General features: G+C 38.1%; 1 protein-coding gene across 1 annotated transcript in view; it reads right to left on the bottom strand.

The window, feature by feature from the left end:
- Positions 1-25,562, bottom strand: part of LOC108388448 (myosin-IIIa-like) — a 99,942-nt gene that overhangs the window by 28,062 nt on the left and 46,318 nt on the right. Inside the window, 11 exon segments of the mRNA XM_073220233.1 lie at positions 5,888-5,917; positions 5,920-5,959; positions 5,961-6,032; positions 7,770-8,288; positions 8,290-8,671; positions 12,322-12,445; positions 14,039-14,201; positions 16,441-16,552; positions 21,620-21,825; positions 24,059-24,136; positions 24,554-24,633. Coding sequence (XP_073076334.1) covers positions 5,888-5,917; positions 5,920-5,959; positions 5,961-6,032; positions 7,770-8,288; positions 8,290-8,671; positions 12,322-12,445; positions 14,039-14,201; positions 16,441-16,552; positions 21,620-21,825; positions 24,059-24,136; positions 24,554-24,633 — 1,806 coding nt within the window.

The raw sequence follows: 25,562 nt of genomic DNA, 5'->3' as shown, positions 1-25,562 counted from the left end.
AGAGAATATGCTTTTGTGTTAACAAGTTTATTTGTCCTGCAATTAATTTTTTTCTTCTCTTCTTGATAGTCAGCATAAGCTATCAGGTGTACCACAATTAAGAAGAAAAACATCTCCAAAAAACAAGCACTCTGCATACCATTCAGGGAGAAATAATGCCACATAAATAAAACAGTTTATATTAGGATCTATGATCAACTGGCCATGTCTAGTTATACATATAAATCTCTATTTATATAGATCTAGTTACCTATCATCTATCTATCTCTGTATTTCTTGCAGTGAAAATGCAAGTGCAGTTAGCTCATATCAGTTTCAACTATCACAACTGTTATCAAAACAAAGATATGAAATAAATCCATGTAGTTACCTTATTTATTTTGAACTTTGTAATTAGCACCACAGTTTTGACTTAGACATTTTACTTTGACACTTTTGCACATTGAAAAATACAGCTCACAGAAAGAGAAACCTTATAAAAGAAGGTTACAGATTGTTAAAACTAACTGGAAAATTTTAATTTCCTCATTTACTATCCATGTTTTCTAGAACTTTCTTTAGAATAGATAAGAAGCTTTCCCAGGCTAATTTGCATAATCCAGCCAAAGCTTACAGCAGAGCTGGAGGTAGCAATTATTTGAAGATGCCTGTAAATTTTTAAGATGCATGAGATACTTAAAATTTCAGAAAACTTACATTATGCTTATTTTAATGATGGGATTATTTGTAAATGAGCTCAGTTTTGATTTCCCAAGTGAAATTTTTCATGGGGAGGCATGGTTTGTTGTGAAGGCCAGTACTGCAAGGTGGCCTCCTGAACCTGAGCTAACAACTTCCACAGCATATTAGCTAAAACTGCCTCTGCAGGTGAGGGCAGCCGCTCACACTGGGAGGTTCCAAATTCTATGGTTAGTAATTCTGATGATCTAAGGAGAAAGAACTTCTATATGTTGTAAGACTTTCTTTTCTGACAAGAAGGAATTTAAAGGCAGATAACATAAAAATACATGAATATTTAAAGAATGTAATGTTCCATTTTTGTTTTAATTAAAGCCAAATTCTCATATCTTCACTCCACTGCCTACTATACTTTGTTCCACCATAATTCTTGGAAAGAATTAATCAGCTTTCCAGACAATTAATAAGCAGGTCCTGAAAGTCTACTGTGTGATGAATAGGTGTGCTAGTGTAACAGGAAAATGAGTTTATAGTATGACATGGTCTTGCCTGCAAAGGGTTGAAAATCTGTTTGAAGAAGACAAAACTAATTACATGAAGTAACTTTGAGGATGAGTAAATGCAGACTGTGGCACTGATAATCTACTGCCTCTGTAAGTGTGTACCTGAATACCTGTGTGAAATCTGTGATGTCTGCAGGTATACAAAGACAACTGAGAAAATCAGCAGAACTGGAGGAATGAAGAATGGGTGGTGGGAATTCTTGGTTTAAATGTGGGCAGGAGATGGCAAACCAAGGCTGTTTCACAAAGAAAACCAGTCTAAAATTTAGGATGAAGTTTGCCTATCCTGTGGTAAACCAAGTGCATCCCAAGGTACAAGAAGGGATCTAGACAGTGACTGTAATGGGTTATGTGGTGGGGGCCTGATGATGGTGGAAGTCTAGTAAACATAATGTTGCTCATGTAATTGTAGATTAATGATACCAAAAAAAAAATTTTTTTAAAAACAAACTACACAGTAGCTCCTATAATGCATTAAAACACCTGAACATGAATCTAAAAAAAAAAAAAAGAATGGATCCAGAACCCCTGCAGGGACTTATTACTGACCAACCAATATCTGGTCCAATTTGTGACCTCAGTCTGAATTCTTTGAAGTATATTTTACCATCAAATTTTATAAACTATTCAAGGAATTTTTTAAAAAAGCATGGATCATTAAAATACATTAATATAGATTCTCTCCAGTGATAAAGCCTAGCAAGTATTGGGGGAGAATCTCCTAAAAAGCAGCACAATGGTTATTTGCATCCACTTTTCCATTGTATCTAGTCTAACATTTAAAAAACTTGGGGACTTAGTAAGTAACTGCTAATGCATAGGAAATTCAATGGTATTTCAGTCCTCTCACTTGCTCTGCAGCATCATTTCTGCATGACTTCTAGGAAACCCTCTTCTAGATACCAGGCTGCCTGGTGTTCTTCCCACCTCTCCAGCTGCTCCTCTTGGCTGGTTCCTTTCTGCCTGACCAGTGCACGTGCAACTCCTGCTCTAGGTTCTCTCCTCTCCTCGCTGTAGGTGGGTTCCAGAATGATCTCATTCACCCCATGGCTTCAGTAACCATGCACATGTCCACCTATCTGCCTGGCAGGTCATCTACTGACTAACCATTGCTTGAGCCTGCTTACATTCTCAGCCACCACTTTATCCAAACCATCATCATCCCCTGCTGTCCTTCCATGTTTCCCTGCCATCAAAGTATATTCACACAATGTGATCAGAATGGTTTTTCAAAACTGCAGTTATCTATAGAAGGGTTAACTTTTCACAGTGTATAATTCAGATGCACAAAAATGTCACTTGATTTTCCTAAAATTGACTTAAATTCTAACTCTTAGTACTCCTTTCTAATTTCTAACATTACATTATTTTTAACAAATGGCCATTAAACTCAGTTGCTTTCTATTTCCTTAGGGTTTTATGAGTAAACTTAGTCATTTTAGGTTTCTGACTCTCTTCTTCTCCCTGGACCACATCTAGGGTAGAGGGACAGGGGACTTTGGCAGCTTCACAGCATTAATGGAGACAGGCCACCTACTCTGTACTATCCTTCGGTCCTCATCAGCGTCTGCTGAGGGTAACTGCTCGGTCTAGTCTCTGGTCACTGGCGTCTGCTACACCTCCCATGTTCTCCTTTGCTTCTTGGTTCTGGCCTGTCAGGTCCACCCAGATGCCTCTGTTTTTAGGTTACTTCAGGCCCCTCTCAGGTACTTCCTCTAAGGCTAGTCCCAGGCAAGTGGGACAATTCAGATGCTGTCCAATTTAGCTTTAGACAAGTATAGTAGAATATGTAACCTGTTTACGTGCACATTGAAGACAAAGTTTCTCCCTCTAAATCTGAAGAATTAGATATGGCACTCAATTACAATCCTTTCAATGTAAGCTAAGAACTGATCTCTGATATTCTTCTTAGGTCCATTTTTGTAAAATGGCAGAGTGAAGAATAAAGTGAAATAATTTGACTTTCTACTAAAATAAATTCTGCTTTTAGGACAATTCATAGTCCCTGACAAGGCAGTCTAGAGAAAGAACAGAGTTGGAGGTATCACACTTCCTGATTTCAAGCCATATCATAAAGCTATTGTAATCAAAACAATATGGTACTGGCAAAAAACAGACATCTAGGCCAATGGGCCAGAATACAGAGCCCAGAAATAAACCCAAGCATATATGGTCAACTGATTTTTGACAAGGGCACCAGTAATACATAATGAGGAGAAGACAGCCTCTTTAATATGCGGCACTAATCATCAGGAAAATGCAAATGCAAACCACAATGAGATATCACCTCATACCAGTTAGGATGGCTGTTATCAAAAAGACAGGAGAAACAAATGCTGGCGAGGATGTGGAGAAAAGAGAACCCTTTCCATTGTTGGTGGGAATGTGAACTGGTGCAGCCACTATGGAAAACAATATGGAGGTTCCCCAAAAATTTAAAAATAGACCTGCTGTATGATCCAGCAATCCCTCTTCTGGTATATGTCAAAGGAAATGAAATCAGTATCTTGAAGAGATATATACACTCCTATGTTCATTACAGTATTATTCATAATAGCCAAGGTATGGAAACAACCTAAGTGTCCATCAGCAGATGAACAGGTAACAAAAGTGTGGGGTGTATGTATGTGTATATATATATATTCTATTACATATATGTGTGTGTGTGTGTGTGTATATATATATATATATATGAATATTACTCAGCCATGAGAAAAAAGTAATCCTGCCATTTGTGGTAACATGGATTAACCTGAAAGACATTATGTTAAGTGAAATAAGCCAGAAAGAGAAAAACTGCATGCTCTCACTTACACGTGGAACCTAGAAAAATTAAACACATAGAAGCAGAGAGGAGAACTGTGGTTCCCAGAGCTGGGAGGCGAGGGAAATGAGGAGATAGTGGCCAAAGGCTTCAGAGTTACAGATACGTGGGATGAGGAAGTCTAGAGAGCTAATGAGCAGCATGGTGACAACAGTTAGTAATACTGTGTTGAATGCTGGAAATTTGATACCAGAGTAAATTTGGGGGCTCTCATCACATACACACCCAAAATGATAACTATGTGATGAGGAGATATGTTAATTAGCTTGACTGTAGTAATTATTTCACTATGTGTTTTTGTATCAAATCATCACATTGCACACCCTAAATACATACAGTTTTTATCAAACACACACACAAGTCCCTGAGATGTTCAGAAGTGAAAAGTCACTGCAAACCTCAGTATCCTCCCTTCCCTTCCTAGGAAGCTACCCCCATCCCGCCTCCTTCCGGCTGAGGACAGGCTGAGCTGCTTACAGGGAGACACATCCCGGCTGCTCTTGCTTCCTCTGCACCAAGGGCACCTCACTGCGCACGTGCACTAGGGCTGCTGCGTACACAACCAGAGGGGACGCTGAAGCCCTGCCCTCCCCTTCTGCTCCCGCGTGCCATCGTGCCATCTACGCAGGCGTCACTGGTGGCTGGCACACGAGTGGGGCTCTGGGCTCTGACTCGTTTAGAGGTTCTGGGCCAGGGCCTGAGACAGCGGCAGTAGAAAGGCTGGAGAACCACTCTCTGGGCTGCTTTTTGGTTTTTTAGGATTGCTGATTGAAATATTAAGTTACTTCCCTTCCTCCCATATCAGACAAACAGCCAGGCTCATCTTCGTATCTTTCTGCCCAAGGGGCTTCTGCGGAAGCTGCACGAGGCTAGCAGTGCTTCCTGTCTTGTTAAGAGCCAAGCTCATTGCAGAGGTGGAGCCAGGTGTCCTAGAGCGGGTGGGGAGGGAGCAGAGGGCCTCCGACAGAGCCAGCGAAAATGATCACGGGAAAACAAATGCAGATTCTTCGGGGCAGAGATCAGCAGGGCCCTCAGTGGCAGCCCCTGGGGGAGGTGATAAGGGAGCAGAAAAAGTGGCTACCTGGAGCACATGTGGATCAGGTGAACCTCTCAGTTTCTGGGTACCTCCTGCAGGGGTGGGAGCGGCAGAGCCTCCTGACTTTAGGGTCATGAGGCCAGCTAGGAGATGGGTGTCCCAACAGTACCTGTGTGGGCAAACAGCTGGTGACCACAGGCTCTCCCGGATCCTGGGTGGGTGTATAAGGCCCTAGGGCATTTGCACAGTCCTCGAGATGTGGAGGCTTGATTATTACTGAGTCTGACTTCCCCACCAGTTTAGTGGGATAGGGGCAGAGTGTGACTTAGATTAAGAGAAAATTTAATGATGCATCTGGGTTTGTACATCTGAATGGAGATTTGCACCTTGTACACTCTACTTAAGATAGCAGACACTTCCAAAAGGAATAGATATATTTTAGTCATTTGTTCCCTTTTATGAAGCCTGCATACTCCCCCACTCCCCCAGACTCCCTTTCTATTCCTTTCTGGTATCATATGTCAAGTTCTAGTTGAATTATATACATACAGAGCAAAAAACAGAAAAGAGAGGAGAATGAAGTCAGAGAAGGTAGGAGGTATGTGGAATATTCTGCAAAAATGTGCATACACTCACAAGAAATGGAATGAAATGAAGGTTCTCGCCAAGGCAGTTAGAACATAATCACCCCAAATCTGCTATAGAGGAAAAGTGGGAAACTAATAAACAGTAAGGTATCTGGCTCTGCCTTTTCCTACAGCAAGTTCTAAGTCTACTGGGTTTTACCTGAGAGGCAGTGCTGAGAAGAAACTTGCTATTAACTGGCTTATGAAGATAGACACCCAGATAAAAAAGGCGTCAGTTTCTGAGACAAAATCATTTCATTCAGTTTCTTCTGCAGAATGAAATAGTCTTCTGATAACCTGGAGATCTAAGAAGAAGGTCATGTGTCAGATTAAATCAAGGAAAAGAATTCAGAGCGCGCCACAGGTACTCTGAGGTCTGATAAATCCTTGGTCAGCTATCCCTGGGACTCTCACTAGCTTCTTCTCCAGAACCTGCCCTGACCGGTGCACCAAGGTCCTGTAAAGTCCTCACTTGACAAAACCTTCCCCTTTGTGCTGTCTTCCATCTTACACTTTCAATTTAAAACTGCCAAACACGTCAGGCTACATGAAGCATTGTCTCCTGATGGGCTTCCTGGGGTTCTTGAGTCTGCCTTCTGTCCTTACCGTTCTGCTGTGACTGCTGTCCTGCTTTTATCCTGAGGAACCCCTCAGCTGCCTTGGATCATGTTACCCTCCCTCCATTCCTTTAGTCTTAGCCTGATCCTAGGGGGCTACTCTCTTCTGCTCCCTCTTTCTGCCTGGGTCCCTCTGCCTCTGGTCTGGGTCCCAGCTCTGTTAACATGGCTATTCTGCCAGGTTGAATGTGGGGGGCTCCTGCTTTTCTGCCTCTGGCTTTGTCCTGGTGGAAAGTTGAATCCACTCCCATGGCGTTATCAGCCAGGTCTCTGTAGATGACGTGGAAATTCTCCATCTCCTTAATGTTTCAGCTGCACAGCAGGTCAGGGTACTAACCCCTGGTTTGGTCTTTAGAGTGAGAAAACTTATGCAATAAGAAAGGAAGTCCTGCATGTATATTAAATTATTTCCATATGCTTAGAAAAACACAGAATAGGCAGGGACTAGTAAACTCATCAGCACAGACATGTTTGGGGCACACCTCTAATAACTAGGGAGGTGTCCAAGGGCAGTGAATGTGCTTTCTTAGGGGCCCAGCCACCATCAGAGACAAAAAGCAGAGTTTAGGGACTCAGGAGTATTAGGTGTTCTTTGAACTAATTCATTATGGTATTTCTTCTATGATTTTATACACTATTGATTACACTGATAGTGTATATTAATTTACAATATACAATATAAATTTTAGAGGTCATCTGGTTAAAATACTTCACTTTACACAGGAGAAAATGAAGGGGCTAACATATAAAGTGATTTTATTAAGATCCAACCACTAGGAAGAGCAAGAACTGGAATCACCATTTGTAGGAGCTACCCCTTGGTATCGCCATTGCACTAATTCATCATTGTTCCCTTTGCATCCATGGGAACTCCCTCCAGCCAATTGCTCCCTTCTAGAAACAGTCAAAATATAGCCTACTAATAGCACAAGATGTAGTTTTTCTTGGTGGATTTTCTTTATGGTTCCACATTGTCATGATACAACATATAGACCTCCATCTTCATTGCATATATGTTTCAGTATAGCTACACACCTAATTTTGATACCTGATTGTGTCTCCTCAAAATTTGGGACTTAAGAGGATTTGGAAACTTTTCTTATTTTTTTTAGCTATAATGAAAGATCTTAGATATGTGAAAATTCGCATTGTCAATGCATTTTAGTAAGCTATATAAACCAATGACTGGTCTCCTTATTAAACAAGATTTCTACATTCTTTTCTACTATTTTTATCACAGCAATTTGTTTAAAAGTTTAACAGCTATTTGAATAACACAACCCTTGAGACATTCTATTTAAAAGATTTGCAGTCTCCTAAAAACAGAAGAAACAATATATGACTTAATAATTATTTGTTTAATTCAGTTATTGTTTAGTTCCCTGAGATTTTACTAGTTAAAAAAAAATCTATTTATTCACATACCTGTTTTGAAAAAATTGCCAAATCAGACGCTTCTTTTTCTGAAATTGCTTTTGAGTCTTTACCGTTCTTCATGTTGATGTGACAGGGTTCCCTGTGTTTTGTGGGATAGGAACACAAATTGTGGGTATTTCTTGCTACATCTGTTGGTGCTACGACAGTCTTTTGATTTCTAAAAGAAGTCATCCTGTCCATCCTTAACCGCTGCCTCCTCCTGTAGCCCCGGAATTTGCTCTGGATGAACACGGCTGCTCTATCTGCTTCCGGGCCTTGTTTTGTTGGTCCAACTTGCCTCTCTGTGACTGTCCCATGCCTCTGATGGCTCCTCTGTGGGCTGCATACTGGTGCATTCTAGGTGACCACTGATGTCTTCTTCTCTGTTTCTTTGCTGTTTACATTTTGATAAATTGGCCTTTGGCTAAGACTAGGTTCCAAAGTTTTTTTAAAAGAGGGCTGCTTAGCATCATTCTCAGCTAACCAAAGTCCTGGGCAGTGTGGCCTCTCCGATATGGCCCTCCTTTCCCAGATATGCTGCTTTTGAGTCTTCAAAATTCCTCTCTTCTGTGTACCTCTGGTAGTACTTCTGGATCACAGTGTCCTTCTCCACTTTATTTGTCTCACTGTTTTCTTCTAGGTGTTTCATATGTTTCTTTTTGGAGCTTGCTTCCGTCCAGAGGTCCCCCACCAAACTCGGTTGTTGGTTGGCTTCTTCCCTATACACATTATTGACTTTTTTCTGAGTCTGATAGGTTCTGTTGTTATTTTCAACAGCATTCACATCCTCTCCTTCTGCTTTCAAAGTAGAAGCCATCACTGCAGATGTACTCCCTTTATTATTGGGAGCTGGAATGACTACTTCATTAGTAGAGACTGCATTTTCTGTTTGTTTCTTCACAAAAGATTCCCTGTGCAAAACATATGGCATCTGAATATATAACACTAAACTAGAGCTTATTATTTCTTTTGGTAATAGCTACATCTACATAATGTTGGGAGAAAAAGCAAAAGAGACAAAAAGCTCAAGATGAAAAATTATCAAGTCACTTTAATCAAATAGTCAAGTGTTTCCCAAAACATTCTCTCACGGACAACTGTGATGGCTACTCAGATAATGATAAAGCCCGTTTCAACTTAAGAGTGAGAAAACCTAGGTGTTTAATCACTTCAAATTAAGTCCTTTTCAAAACTAAGTACCTATAGTCAGGAGATGTTGTGGAAAATATATCTCAATTTGAGACCAGGACACAGGGTATGTTCTCTCAGTTGACATGCTGTACTTTAATAAACTGTAACCTACTGATCATAAGAAAAATATTACAAAATTAAAGGAAAAGTAGCATTCCAACTACAGCCCATGATCATATATATATATTGACCAAAATTTTACAGTGGTACTTTACCAGCATCCTTCCAAAATGATTTCCCCTCAACTTGAAGATAAGATCTCTGCATCTCTTTTTGTAGTCACACAGCTTGTTTTCCCATTTTTCTTTTTGAGGAGGGCAAAACCCTCACAAGAGCAGTATGCGTGTTAAGGTCAGCTTAAAAAGTCATACCTGACACCCTGATATGCTACTCAGGGGCTTTTGCCAGAAATTTTTCTTTTTTGATCCAGGAAAGCCACGGGAGAGTTTTGGTCTTTTACGGTCTGTTTGTAAAGAAGGACTTCTTTTTTAATCAAACTTGGAAAAAGCTTCTGGGACTCAATTTTCCTAATTTCACTGGCCACTTCCTAGGTCTACTATGACATCCTTAGGTTTTTATATGGGAAGCATAACAAAATCCAAGTTGTTCTGCCAGGGATTATGGAATGAGGTAGGGGACCAAGAATCCCATAATTTAAATGAATGGCTATGCATGTATTTTGAATATCTCCAGAGAATGCTTACATTAGTCAAAATATCATTTATGAGAGGACATGAACAAATTATATTACAAAGCTATAATCATCAAAACAGTATGGTATTGATAGAAAAACAGACATATGAAAGATCAATGGAACAGAATACAGAGCCCAGAAATAAACACATTCATTTATGGTCAATTAATTTATGATAAAGGAGCCAAGAATATACCAATGGAAAGAATAGTCTCTTCAATAAATGGTGCTGGAAAACTGGATGGCCACATGCAAAAGAATGAAACTGGATTTCTATCTTACACCATACATGAAACTCAACTCAAAATGGATTAAAGACTTGAACATAATACTTGAAACCATAAAACTCCTAGAAGCAAACATCAGGCAGTAAGTTTCTGATATCAGTGTTGGCAATAAATTTTTTGGATCTGACACTAAAAGCAAAGGAAGTGAAAGCAAAAATAAACAAATGGGAACACATCAAATAAAAAAGCTTCTACAGAACAAAGGAAGTCATTAACAAAGTAAAAAATGAATTTGCCAAATGGGGGAAAATATTTGCAAATAATATATCTGATAAGGGGCTAATATCCAAAATATATAAAGAATCTATACAATTCAACAGAAAAAATAAACATGTGCAGATGATCTGAAGAGAAATTTGTCAAAGAAGACATACAACACACACGTGAAAAGATGCTCAACATCACTAATCACCAGGGAAATGCAAATCTAAATCACAATGAGATGTTACCTTCTACCTGTTAGAGTGGCTATCATCAAAAAGACAAGAGATTAACAAGTATTGGTGAAGGTGTGGAGAAAGGGAATTCTGGGTCAGTGTTGGTGTGAATGTAAACTGGTGCAGCCACTATGGAAAACAGTACGGAGGTTCCTCAAAAAACTGAAAATATAATTGCCATATGATACAGCAATCCAATCCCACTTCCTGATTAGATCCAAAGGAAATGAAACCATTTTCTCAAAGAGATTTCTGCACTCACATGTTCACTGAAATATCAACCTAAATGTCCACCAATGGATGAATGGATAAAGAATATATGGTATTTGCATAAAGTGGGGTATTATTCAACCACAAGAAAGAAAGAAATCGTACCATTTGTGATGACATGGATGGGCTTTAGGGAATCAGGTGAAGTGAAATAAATCAGACAGAGAAAGACAAATACTGCATGGTATCACTTTTGTATGGAACCTAAAAAAAAGAAAGAGTAAAATTCACAGAAACAGAAAAGCAGAAAAGTGGTTACCAGAGGTGCACTGTGGGGAAAATTGGGAGAGGTTGGTAAAAGTACAACAAACTGTCAGCTATAAGATGAATAGGTGTCAGAATCTAACATAAAACATGGGGACTGTGGTTGACAACACTGAATTGTATAACTGAATTTTGCCCAGAGAATAGAACTGAAATGTTCTCTCTCTCTCTCTCTCACACACACACACACACACACACACAAAAGATAACTATGTGAGGTGATAGATGTGTGCATGTATTAATTACCTAGAAGGAGGGAATCCTTTCACAATGTAGACATTTATCAAATTGCCATGATGTACACTTTCAATATTTATAATTATATATGTCAATTATATGTACCTCAATAAAGTTGAAATTTAAAAATGATAGATAAGTTCTGGAGATCTAATATAGGGCATAATGACTGCTAACAGGACTGTATTGTACACTTGGAAGTTGCTAAGAGTGTAGGTCTTACATGTTCTAATCTCCCACACACACAACTATATTCATTGAGGTGACAGAGGTGTTAACTAACCTTATGTGGTGGTCTTTCCACAAATCAAATCATTATGTTGTACACCTTAAGATTATACATGCTATATCTCAATTAAATCTCAATCAATTTGGGGATAAAAAAGACAAAGGGACTGTAGTGGGGCTGGAATGATCACTATCTGCCTGCAAAACCACTTACTCATCTTTCAGTCAGTTCAAGTTTTATTAGTTAAGCAAAATCTAGATATTTTCCCCTTTCAACCAAGGCAGGGTTCCCTCCTTCATGCCCCTACTGGACCCTTTGCATATTTTTATAGCAGAATGAACTCAAGTTTTTAGAATTATGTATTTATTGGTTATATTTCTCTTCCATGACACTGGGAGTAATTTGAGGATAAGGATTTTGTCTCATTTATTAGTGTGTATCCACTGTTTGGCACAAAGCCTACTGTATAAATGAATTCAGGTGGATCTGCTAATATGCACTAAGAGACATAGATAAGGAGGCTCACAAGAAGGGCAACGGAGCTATGCTTTGAAGATTAGATTATGACTGGACAGCCAATGGCATATTGGTTATTGAAGCCATGGGAATAAATGATAGAGCCCAGGGACAGTATTTAGATGTGGAGGAGGATTTAGATATAGGGAGAGGAGGCGGAATTAGCAAAAGACACTCACAATTAGGAGCAGAAATGTAGAGAGCAGTCTGGCAGAGGCCGAGGAAGAAAATACTTCGAGAGGTAAAGTGTGTTCATCAGTGTAAATTGCCAAAGAGGATAAAGAACATGAAACTTGCCACTGGATGTTCACTAACATTTAATGCATTAGCATTAGCAACCTGGTTAGGTATTAGAAAGACTGAACTTTATTTGGTGACTTTACAGACTTGAAAAATCTATAGTATCAAAATGCTGTAAGAATAGACATCATTATACCTTTTATTTTCGAAGTTTTTCTTGTAGTCACATTCCTGATCATGAGTCCGAATGGTTATCATTGCTGTGTTTTTTGTGTTAACAGTTTCTTTTCTTTGTTTCCTGGCTAGATGTCCTCTTGCAGCTGAAACATATAAAGCCCGGAGTAATGTTAATCATAATAAACAAAAGAACATTGCTTAGATGAGTGGAAACAAATGTGGTTTTTTTTGACCATCAAAGTGAAAGAGGAAAATGAAATAAAAGACTCCAAATAGAACTGGTTCACAAAAAAATATGGGATCCATTAACAACACTCTTCTAGATGACAAGTGATAGAAGATAATTAAAGTAACTTTCATATTAGAGAGAGTACTAAAATGAAACTAAAATTATAGAGATGAGCTAAGTTGATGCAAAAGATAAATTGTACTCATTTGCTTGAAACATGCTAATAATTATTTTCCTTTTAGTTTTATCATGGTCAGCCATTCATGGTGGAAAACCTCTATAGCTAAGTGTATGTTTGGAACTTTTGGCCAATTATCTTTGGATCCAGATATATTTCAGAATTCAGATTTAAACTTTTTCATTTTAAGAAGGTATTTCAGAGTAAACAACATATTTCTATAACATTCCCCATGTCAGGGCAGCATTCCATAATTAAACACATGAGTATTTCTTCAGAAAAGCACAATATTTTTTACTAATTGGGATGAATAAAGGACTGTAAATATTAGGTTATATTTCATTGCCAAATGAATTGTGAAAAACTGTTTTTTTCCAGCATTTGTGAATTCTGGAATTGAGGATAAGGAATGAATCCCAAACTACAGGGTTTGCATTTTGCTGTCCCAGTGAAATGTTAAGGGTTGAAATTTTCAAAAGAGATGCTGATGAGCATTATGGATCAGCAGAACTAGGACTGGACCATGAGTGTCCTGAATGTTTATCAGCTGTCCTGCCCAGTACATTAGTGTTCTTCAGAACATAGGCTACAAATCAGTACCGGATCATAAAATCAATTTAGTGGGCCAAACTGAGCATTTAACAATAAAGTGGAATAAACCAGAACAGAAGTGATCAGAATGCATTGCTTTTAGTATATGAATGTATTAGGTTACAAAGTACAATATATTTTTACTGTGAAATGTCCAGTCAAAAAATTTTGTATGATGCTGTACAAAGCCATGCAAGGTTCTAAATTTAGTTTCTTATAGAAACATGGAAAGTGAAATATACAAAGTCTATTAATATATTTTAATACAAATTTGTGAAGTATGATTATAAATATTATTTCCTACAGATCCTAGAAAGGAATGGATGTCACTTCTCAGGAATGCCTTTTCCCAATTTAATTAAATTGTCAAAAATTATGGCAAGTATAACATTCGGAATAAAGCAGGAAAAATGTTATTGTCCAATGGATTATAATAATATATTCTTGAGATCTATAATTAATTTAATTACTTGCCATATCTTGCATGGCACATTAAATGTGTTTCACTAATACGTGACAAATTTTAAAGATGAAACATTTATTCAGATATTAAAAGTGTCAATCACTAAAACAATCTGATTTAGATTTAGTATGGAGAAAGTATCAAAGTAACAGAGTCTGAAATTAGACACAAAAGCTTCATAAGAATTGGAAGTTTGTAGAGAAGATTGGATCTTAGGTCCGTATCTAAAAAGAATTTTATGCTTAGTTACACTGAGAAATGGTCTGGGTAATTACCTGACTGTAGTATTATAGCGCTCTCTTTCCTTTTCTCCTGTATTTTTTGGTACCTTCTTGAACCCAAGAATCCTCTGACACAGGCTTGAATCAAAATAAGCTTGTCAATGGCTTCCTTTCGCATTAAATTTAACTGTTCCACATGATAGTATTTAAGGAACACCTTAAAAGAATAAAATACAAATAAACGTACAGCACAGAGATGTGAAAAAGTCATGTACTATGTCTTGCATAATAGATTATTTTCTAAATCTTTTTAGGTTTTGAAAATACTATCTTTTGTTTGTTTGGCCTGGATGTTGCTATAACATTCCAGATTTTTATGCTTGAAGAAAACCTGTCTGTGAGGTAGAATACAGCTTAACTATCATGTGGTTTAGTTGCAACAGCTAACTGGGTTTTCCTGGACGGGCCAACAGGAGTGAAGGATGGTGAGCTCTTCTATCAGGTGTTAGCATTATCTGTGTCAAACAAATTTTTATGCTTTTTTTAAATAAAAAAGACAATTATAGTTCCAAAATGTTTAAATCTTACAAATCTATTTGTAAGATAGAGGACAGATATAGTACTAGTTCATGCATCAAATGTTTATTCAGACCTGTTATACATACGTATCTGCTGGGCATACAAAGGTGAAAAAGGCAGGGACACTCCTTCAGGAGGGCATAATGTTGTCCCTGGAGGGAATAAGGCAGACGGAGGACCCCTGGTAGAATGGACAACATTCTCCTAGACCCAGCAGCCACCATGAGGAAAGGAAGCTGACTTCTGATCTTTATAAAATAAAAGTGGATCAGAGCAACAGAGCAGCCTGCAGTCTTGGAGTTGTTTTCAACCTCACCTGGAAAATGTGAAGATTTTTTTTCTTATAATGGCTCCATTTACTAATAAAAGTCACCTTAAAGAGTTTATTGACTCCACTACGGAAGTTACTTAAATTCAAATTTAACATCAGAGTCCTGAGAACTGGTAGCTCTGACTGTAGAATTCACTCAGCACCAAAGGCAAACAGTTTAGCATGATAGGTTCTGAGTGAATTTAGTTTTAATATCTGCAGGACTTGAGATGTTAATATATTTGAGTCCATTCTACTGTTGACAATTCATTTAAAATGCAATCTGTTTAAAAAGTTCATTTTTTTTTTGCACAGCAAAAATGTTCTAATATTGAATACTTTTATCCATTTTAATGAGTTGGAAAAGGTGAAGTGGAAAAACACAAATAGCTTTAAAATGCTACTTAAATGCCATGCAGAACTGGAACTGTAAAGGGCTTTTTACAAGTTAGAACTCCATTTGGAGTTAGGCATGTGTTTCAGACCATAAATCATGAGATTTCAGCCTGGAGAAATTCACCTTTGTGATTATCTAAATGAAAATGGTATGAATAAAATACACATCATTTTAGTGCTCAGAATTCTCTAATACAAAATACTAAAGTAAATAGGGATTACTGAATATGTAGGACATTCAGTCTAAGATAAATATTTTTAGAAATCCCTTAAATTGTTACAGGTAATTTTACATCTGAACACTATGAAAATTCTCCCCCACACTTCCCGCTCAAGACACAACTAATATAAATTTCCTTGCAAATCTGTAAGTTTGTTTTGGTCTAAGCCACGGTGTGGCTGACAGTGGTTATCTTTAGTGGTGCATCCACGAAGGCTTCTTTTCTTTAGATTGGCTCTTTTCTCCATCCTAGCTCAGTGACACATTGAGTGTGCCCCTACAACCCAGTACCCTGTTTTGCTCCTTATGCCCATCTTGTAATGCTCTGAAGATATCTGAGAAGCCCAATGAACCCTTTGTTCCAAGCAGCCACCTGTCTCACTTCCATATTCAAAATTGGTTATGTTTTTTACTCATTTTCTATGAGATTTAGTAAGATAAGGTCCCATAGGTCTCAAATCTAATATATAAACACAACAATAGTCAAACACAAATAGCAAATCTAGTAATAATGGTGAATATTTCACTCGGGATAAATTTCAAGTTTACAATAGCAGATTTGAGAAATAGGCACACAAAGAAAAAGAGCATCTTATTTAGAATTATTATAATTCTGAATGGATTTATGATTATATCTGGAGGTGATTAAATAGAGAAACTATATCAGTCTGTTTTCAATACCATTGGAAGCAAAATATACTAAATTTCATCTCTTTTTTGATAGTCAACATAATTTTTTCTTGAGTTTCTTAAAAAAAACCTTTATGAGAGCAAAGTGTTTAATTTTGCTGAAGGAAACATTTACGAATGTATCAGTTTACTTGTCCTATTTTAAGCTAGAGATTCTGTAACATAAAAAGCCATATTTTCAATCACTGCAAAATGTTACAATGCTCAGTAAATCCAACATAATTATTAATTCTGTTCTTGAAAATGATATGAAAACATTACTTTTGTTTTTCTAAGAGCCCAGTTATCAAGACCAGCTTTTTCCAAAACAGCAGTGCAGGTGTCAAGGCTCACTGGGGGTTCTTCATTCCACTTGTAGCAGAGGATATGATACCTTCAAGTGGAAGAAAGGGCTGGTTAGCATTTCACGATGGTTCAAAATATCAGTTGCCTGGTGGACACACAACAGGTCTCTGCGAGGGTGGAAAGAGACTCCCCAGACTTAATCCAGGGGATACTTTACACATTCTCAGAACAACTCTGAAGCAGACTGAAGGTTTCAGACTGACCCAAGTCCAGACCACCTGTTTGTGTAAATATGAGGGATGTTTTCTCAGTTTAGTGATTGCTTTTCAGCACTTCACAGTGAAATCCCCCACAAAAACTTTGTCACTCAAAAAAAAATTAGCTGGGTATTTTTTAAAAAGCAACATTTCCCTGTGCATAAAAGCAGAAGGACTACGGTGGTAGGAAGCAGAGGAAAAGATTTAATTGTTTTTTTTTTCACCTTTGCCCAAAAATGTTGGAAGATCTTAAAACTGGATGCAGTTTAATTCTACACAAACTTCCCACCACTGTTCACATGCCATCATTTTTTTTTTTGAGTTACACTGTGTCTCTCACTGGAGTTTTTCTCTATTGGTTTAATATATCAGTAATTGAGGGGAGGAAGTGAGTAAGAGGTCAGTGCAAGAGAGAATGGAAATAGCTTTGAGGAGGAACAGGTGAATTAAAGGAAGAAAAATCAGTTTACACTGGTCAACAATCTTATGCAAAAGGGCAGATTTTAGAATTTCCAACACTTCTTTATTTTTACTTAATTTCTTGATGCAAGATTAACCTGACAGTTCAGAGGAAACAAAGCACCAAGTTCTGATAGGTTCTGAATTTCATAACAGAGGCCACGATATGTCCAAGACTGACTGAGTCAGCATGGAGAAATGAAGAGTACTGTACCCAGTCGGGAGAACCGAGTCTGAATCTTGACTAGTCATGTGTGTGAATGTGGACACATTAAGAAGGAATTTTCTCTTCTAAAAATGAGCCTATAGTTAAACCTGTAAAAATAATATATTCCAGCTCTACTAAGTTTCATCCATTAAATCTGAAGATGAACCAGTTTATGTTGGGCTCTTTGGAGAATCCTGGTCTAGAATGAAGTGAATATGGTAGCTTTTGCTGTCTGTGCACATAACCTCAGGGAGTGCCCATCAGCCTCCCCCATCTGTCAGGCCTGCCCACTTCAGGACTAGACCCTAGACCTGCTTGTGACACCCTGTCATCTGAATAGCTACCCTGCGTTCTCAGCCTACCAGCCACTTCCTGGCTGCCTCACTTCCTTCTAGATCCAGCCAGTATCTCATGGTCCATCACGTGAGCACCCGTGTCGCAAGCTCCCTCAGCTCTCTCACTCTGGTCCTTTTGAAGCACATGCTCTGCAAATGTGCAGACCTGGACCATCGAATCATCTGTTTCTCTGCTCTCATGTCTGGCTTTGGTGCACAGCCAGAGAAACTAACCATTTGTTCACAGCATGCTCCCCTATGAACACGCAGCTCGCTGATTCAGCTGGGCCCACGAGAATGCTGAGTGGTGTCCACGGTCACTCTCCTCATGCGGCCTTCTCAACAGTATTCCGTCTCCTGCCCTCAAGCCCAGCATCTGTGTTTTTTCTGAAGCTTGGACGCGGCGACTACTCTTTCTGTCTGGGGTGTCCTCCAGGCCTCCGTCCTTTCTCTCCTCCTCCCTCCCATCTCCCCAACATGCTCCATCCTCAGGCCTGCTGCTTACAGGCCAGGGTTCTACAATGTTCCATTTCTTTCTAAGCTCTCTCCATCAGTGTTCTGACTACCCTAGTGGATGATGCCTAAATCTACATCCTCAGCCCTGTTTGCATAAACTCGAAACATGTTACCTCTGACTGCCTCCCCTACATCCTCACTTGTTTATCCCACAGACACTCCAAACTCAGTGAAATTCATCAATGTTTCTTTCCTCTGCTAGTTATCTCTGTGAATGCTATCATCACTTTTTAAAAGGCCCCGAAGCTAGAAATCTGTGTGTCATTCTAGATTCTTCCCTATTGTTCATTCAGTGAATCCAACAAGCCTAAAAATCTCTCTGGAATCCATTTTTTTCTCTGTTCTCACTGCCATCACCTTAAACCTGCTCCTTGTGACTTCTGTACTTGCTTCCCACCTGGTTATGTCATCCTCAATCTCCCCTCCCTGCTGCCTAGCCAACTTGCACAGCTCTGTCTGAATTATCTTAATAAAATGAAAACCTGATTGTGTCTTTTCCTGATTGGAAGGGCTCCAAGAACTTCCCAAGTTCTAAGCTGTGAAGGCAAAACCGAGTACTTTCAAAGGCTGGGCAGATACCGTAAGTATGTGAGCTGGGAAGCAGTGGCAATGTGGGAAAAGGAAAGCTCACACCTGCCGAAAAGCACTTACAAGTCATTTAACGTCATTTAGAATTAGCTGCCACATAGGAGGACTAGCACCAAAGCTCCCTCCTTGACTAGCATGACAGCTGCCCTGCTTGTCTTTCCTGCCTAACCTTTTGCTATTTTCTGCTGACAACTTGAGCTCTAGTCTTAAAGATCACTTAAAATTATGCCCAAGGGCCCTGCTTGCTCTTGCTTCCATGCCTTTAGTAGGTGGCAGAATTGGGATTCACCTGGGTTTTCTGACTTTGAAGCATGTGTCATCACCTACTCCACGATACTACTGCCTTCAGTAAGTTCTGGCTGAATCAGAGCTCTGGCAGCCAGATCATTGTGCATAGATGCCTACAGGGAAAACAGAGCTAACTTCAGGGGCTTCTGAGTATAGGGGTTCATCTGAAATAACCAGCAAAGCAAGTGTCGGCATGCAAAGTAAGTTCATGGTGTGTATCTTCCGTGAAGATGATTTCTTTGTCACAAAACAGAAAAGTTTGTCTACAACAGAATGGTCAGAGTCTGATGAATTCTGTATCAAACAAGAAGGGTCAGGCAAAGGCTAAGGCAGACCAGAGGAGGGTGGTTTGGTCTTATGTACATCTCCACAGGGCCTTTGCAAATTGTTCTGCCTTCCTAGAGTCTATACCAACATAGATGACAGCTTTCAAACTATTGACAGAGAAAAGGTTTAGGCTTTTACTTGCAGAACTTTCTGTATTCAGAACAGTTATTCATGTGTTCTCTATATACTTAGTTTTTCCCCCTCCTCATTTATCATGGAGTAATTTGTTATTCTGCAATGGCACAGGATTTGGAAATACACAAGAATTTATTTTCACTTCTGACCTCCTAAATAAGCAACTTTCAACTACAATAGCCCTAGAATATAGGTTTAGTTCTCATTTTGTGAAACCATAGATAATTTGGAAATGATAAGTTTAACCTGGCATTCAAGGCTCTCTCTTCATGATTTTAACCTTATCAGTTTTTCTCACCTTATTCCATTTTATCTTCTGTTGATTCACTAATGCCCACTCTGTCAATCCAGACAAATCTGAGTCCCTCTAGTTTTCGGCACACCAAGCCATACAGTGAGAAATCCCCTTCCTGTTTTTTTCACAAACTATATCCACCATCGGATCCCAATCTGAAACTTCTTGCTTGATATTCTCTCTGATCAGCCCTCCTGGAGATAATCTTTCTCTTCCTCGAACTCCTACACATTGTCTACCATTCCCTTTACCCTTGTGATTTATTACCTCATTACTGCTTATTAACTTTCCACATCTATGGCTCTAATAATCTTAACTGGATTGTTAATTCTTTTTCTTTCTTTTTTTGTTTTGTTTTTTTAAATTGTCTTGAACCTCAAGAATTAATGTTATCTGCAATATTTTACTTTGCAGAATAACACTTGTCAATCCAAAAAAAAACACAAAATAATCTACTGCACTCTAAAACTTGATGTTGTTTGTCTTAAACTACTATAGAGGATTTGAAAATGTGAAAGTCACCATATTTATGTAATTTTGCTCTCTGTCATGAAAATGTGGGTTGGGTTTTCTTCATTTCAGTTACTCCAAATGAATACCTTTCTTTTCTTTCCTAGGTCTCTAAAGAAAAAAATTGAAAAACTACCATGAATTGCTGAAAATATGACAATTTTCAAAAAAGAATTAGAATTCTCATTTCATTTCATAAGGGTCTTGTTTACCCCAACTAAAAGAATGCCTGACTTAAGATAATGTTTTGTTTTTTCCTGGGAGAGGGTGTTAGAAATCACAGTTTCTTGTGCAATCACAAGACCTAATATTGTTCTTAACCCTAGTTTATACACTCTAAAACAGGCCAGAGAGTGTTATATACAGAGAGTGCTTCAAATGTTAGGTTTCACCTGAAAATTGTAATGGACTTCACCTCTGAAAATGGAAATTTAAGTTTAAAGGCTGATAGAAATAACAGAATTGATAAATATCAGAAACATGGACATTGAAAATAGTAAATATGTAAAATATTGAACCTCTTTATCACCACAAATGTATTACTTAATAAAATATATTTAATATATAGCACACTCCATTGTACATTAATCCCAACTACTAAGAAGGACTCCTTATACCTAATTGGTTCCTTATGTCTTCCAGATCACCTTTAGTGATAACATCTCATTTGGTGCTTATAACAATTCTATCAGATGGTCATGGTAGATTTATCAGATGAGAAACTGAGGTTGCATATAGGCCAGTGTGTCTCGACCTGGCCACTGCTGACATCTGTGGCTGGATAATTGTTTGTTGGGGGATTTGTCCTGTGCTTCATGTAGCAGGACTCCTGGCCTTGACTAGATGCCAGCAGCCACCCTACCAGCTGATACAACCCGAAGTGTCTCCAGACCTTAACAAATGTCCTTTGGAACATGATCTCCCCTCGCTGTCTGGGGACCATGGACACAGAGCTAGTGGCACAGCAAGGCCCAGGATCAACCCTCCAACTCCTAGCACAGAAGCTCAGACCTGTTAGTCATGCTGCCTGTGACATGTACTACTTAGGATCACCTGCAACATGACCACAGAAACTTCCAGCCCTCACTGTCTCCTTCAATACATGAGCATGTGCATGAATAAAATGCCTCCCAATTAGAACACTGAAGTAATTCTATTTTATATTTTGTTTTCTACAATTCTTCTGAAGAATTTTTATATAAATTGTGCTTGGAAACTTAAAAAGAAATTCACATACCGCTTGATAAAGTTAGCAAAAAGTACCCGGTGTGAGTATCCCAACCTTCGAATTCTTGCCGTCCCCAGAATCCCCATGTAGCGAAGCTGCTGCACAACTTTGTCTTTGTCGTATTTTCTTGCCTGACGTTCATTATTTGGTTTGATGCAATGGACAAAATGAGGTTGGCCCACCACCATTTTAGATAACAAATCCATTAGTGAATACTATAAATGCAACAAAAATAAATTTCCCAGTGTAGCATACAAAAGCCTACAAGCTTGCAGGTCTTTCTATTTTGAGAAAAAGCCCTGAAAACTGAATGTTATACAGGCTCACACTAATTCACTGTAAATGGAGAGAAATCTATATTAATGATTATTTTATTTATAGTAAATTTTAAAAATACAGATTTGCTCATTAAACTATAGAGACAATAACTAGGAACTTAGTTACTGACGGGTAGTTTGTAAATTCTTAAGGGAACTTTAACAGATAAAATTACTTTTGCTATAGTTTGTAAATAATAATATTCTCTCAGGGAAACTTGCTGTTTTACAATATTTAAACACACAATCTGGTTTCCTGCTTATACTACTAATTTCCTTGTCCATCTCTTTCTTTAATGTGATTAACCTAGTTTAAAATAAGGACCAAGAAATTAATTCAGTTTAATATATAGGACATATTAGTTATAAAAATAAGCAAATCCATTTAAGTACTGTAAATCTGCTCTAGTTTGATAATTTACTTATTTATTTTGGAATTTAAAAAACCAATTCTGCAGCAATACCTTACAAAGACAGCAGCCAATTGCTGGACAACTAAGTATATATCATCTTAGGGTAATTATGGCTCAACTGCAAGTGGAATTCAGCAAACGAGTATGTCAAAAACCAGGATGACCTGGCAAGGTAATGACTGCAGGAACACAGACAGCTGTTGATGTCTGGATCTCTTTCAGTGTTGGAAATACAAAAGCCTATGGTTACAAAGCCAGTGTAGACCAAACACTGGAACTGGACAACTGATAAAGCATTGGATTTGCATCGCTTCCTCCTGGGCATGAGACTCAGATGTGATCCTCTTCAGACAGCTGGGTCTGCCGCTTTGGAGCCCCTCTCATTACACTGATCTGAGTCATCATTCCTTTGGACATGCAAACATTTGCCAGGCACTGGAGATGCAAAGGTGATAAATAGATGTCTGTTGGCCTTCTGAGCGAGAGCTTACTGCAATTTAGGCATTGCTTTTTCTTAGGGACCAAGGTAGAGTGTAACACTACGTTTATTCTTCTCTGCAGAATGAAAAATAACTTTCAAAATACATTACATACTATATGGAATTATCTTCGATCACTTTTCACTTCAGCCTGAGGAATAAAATGATTTTATGAACTACTGGTTTAAACATACTCACAGTGTTTGATGTCAACAACAGTATGATAATCATCTTGGCTAACTCACTTATAAAAAGAAAATAATCTGGCTGTAAATGTTCACAGTAATTCAGCTGTGCTGTGGTCCTAATGTGAAGAAAATGTGCCAGCAGCAAACTCAAGATATTAAGCATATGAAATTAAGCATATAAATGTACCTGGTGCTATGTAAAGGTGAATAAGCACACACTGTCTGCTATGAGCTTCGGACTGAAAAATATTAATAAAACTACCCAGCTTTTAAAAAAATTATCCCATGATTCTTTTAGGGGACTGAATTTATTCTGACACTACTGTAAATTTAACCCAATTTCCTCCCCTTCCCCCATTTTAACTGATAATATTAATAATTTCCAAGTTTTAGGTGGTATTTTCTTCATTTTCATTGCCTGGTTAATATGATTTTATCAGAAGAGATAAATGCCCCAGAACCAAGGGTGTGTTTATCTGGAGGAATCCACGCAAGAGAGAGCAACGAGCTTCTTTCCTTTCCTTTTTCCCATATTGTCCAAGGAAGAAGGGTCACTTTGCACCTAAGCTAAGGAGCCAGTGACTTGCTTCCTGGGCATGTTACTGTGCTTCCCTGGTGTCCTTTCTCTGTGGCCTGCTTTTTCTTTGAGGTTTTCAGCTCATCTATGTGCAGGGAGATATTCCTGTTTGCCCATCCTGAGGTCACTGAGGAGCAAGAAGGAGAATTGAGAGCTATTAAAGTATTGGGTTAAAAATCCTTTTAGATTTTATTCTCATGGAAATGCATTTGGTTCTATGAACAAATTTTAATCAAGGTATAGACCTCCACTCAGACTGACCAGGAATGTAATACCTTTACAGATACAAAATAAAGCAATCATAGGTTTTAGTGCACTCAACTATACCCTGTACCTAATAAATAGTCAATAGAAATCCATAAACATTCTCTTTTGCTAACAGCACTCTGATATTTGTTACTAGCTGTGATCTATAACTCCCATTTAGAATAAAAAACACCCCTAAGCACAACATATCATAATTTGGTATCTTACTCTAAAATATGATGCAACCGTTTGTGTTTTCATGTTGGTTGTTTCTCTGGCATGACGTGTGGCTTCTCCAATTTCACCCTAAGACCAGAAAAAGCAGTGATGATTTGGTACCTGGTACTATGGGGAGCGAGGGGAATTTTTCTCCAGGTAATCATAGTCTATGCATTCAAATACATAAAGTAGCAAAATATGATTGGTATTTTTACTTTAAGGTAACTGTTTTGTCAATCTAATTGGAATTTTCATTGGCCTTGTGTAGAATGAGAGTATCTCTGGTCTTAGCTAATATATTTTTAGTTGGACTTAGTGTAATATGGAAACTAGCTATAAAAGAAGAGTCAGATATATTAGATATACATGATTATTTTAGTGAATAGCAGTATGTGAACATAACAAATATGTGTTTAAGCATAAAAGATCAAAGGGAAAAAAACTATAGAAAATTGTAAAGGTTCAAATCTTAAAAACTCTGGTATGAAAATTATATTTTCTTACCTTTGTCAGGTTGACTGATTTTTCTGAAGTCCTCATCTGATAATTTACTTTATTTTGAGTTTTAGAATGTGGCAGATTACCTATGGGAATGTAGGTAAAATTAATATACCTTTTACAATTCTTAATGGCTAGAAGATTTTCCTCATTTACTTAAATATTAAAATACACACTGTTAATCCCACAGTATTCATACTCACTTGATTAACTGTTAAGAAAATTAGGGATAAAATAGTATTATAAACTTTAAATTCAGAAAAAACTCCAGCTTGCAGAATAGACAGAATAGAAAAAGTAGTGGTAAGTGTTGAATTTCCTTTTAGATGTTTCAGGATATGCTGTGATTGTGAAAAAGGAAGCAATCTGCTTTTTTTCCTGAGATTTTCCTTAATGCAAAGGTAAGTTTTATAATGGGCCTTAAAAATCATTAGATTAATTCAAGTTAACTGGTTATAAGCAAATCAAGTATGGTTGAGAGCAATGGATATTTTCAAGCTAACATTCAGAAATATGTTGTGCTTGGTGCTAGGGCTACATTAGTGTACATAACCCAAGGCCATAACAAAATGACAGTGTAGGGAAAAAATTACGGCCATGGAAGCCAGGAAGACCTGGGCTTGAAAACCAGTGCTAGTATTTAAATTTCATTGCCCATGGATCGTTTATTTACTTAGTCTCTGGGTTGCAGTTTGAATCTATACAATGGTGACAATGATGCCTGCCTCACAGAATTTTGATGATATGCAACAGTATGTCTGGCACATGGTAGGCCCTGAATATGTGAGTTCAACTTCATTCCTCTCCCATCCCCCACCGAGCACAATAAACCAACTGACCCACAATCCAGGGGTTATCATCCTAAAGTTAATGTTCAAACTAGCTCCAGAATTCATTATCACTTCAGAAAGGTTTCTTGTCACCACTCATTCTTTTAGGGGATAGGTAGAGGCTATGTGTTTTTGTCAAATCCTTCACATTCTTTGTGGTTGCAAAAGGCTGGCTCTGAGGCAAT

This window comes from Manis javanica, chromosome 2 (genome assembly GCF_040802235.1).
Source record: "Manis javanica isolate MJ-LG chromosome 2, MJ_LKY, whole genome shotgun sequence".
In the NCBI taxonomy this organism is placed as follows: Eukaryota; Metazoa; Chordata; class Mammalia; order Pholidota; family Manidae; genus Manis; species Manis javanica.
The sequence above is the reverse complement of the archived record's forward strand: the minus strand, read 5'-3'. Positions and strand labels throughout refer to the sequence as shown.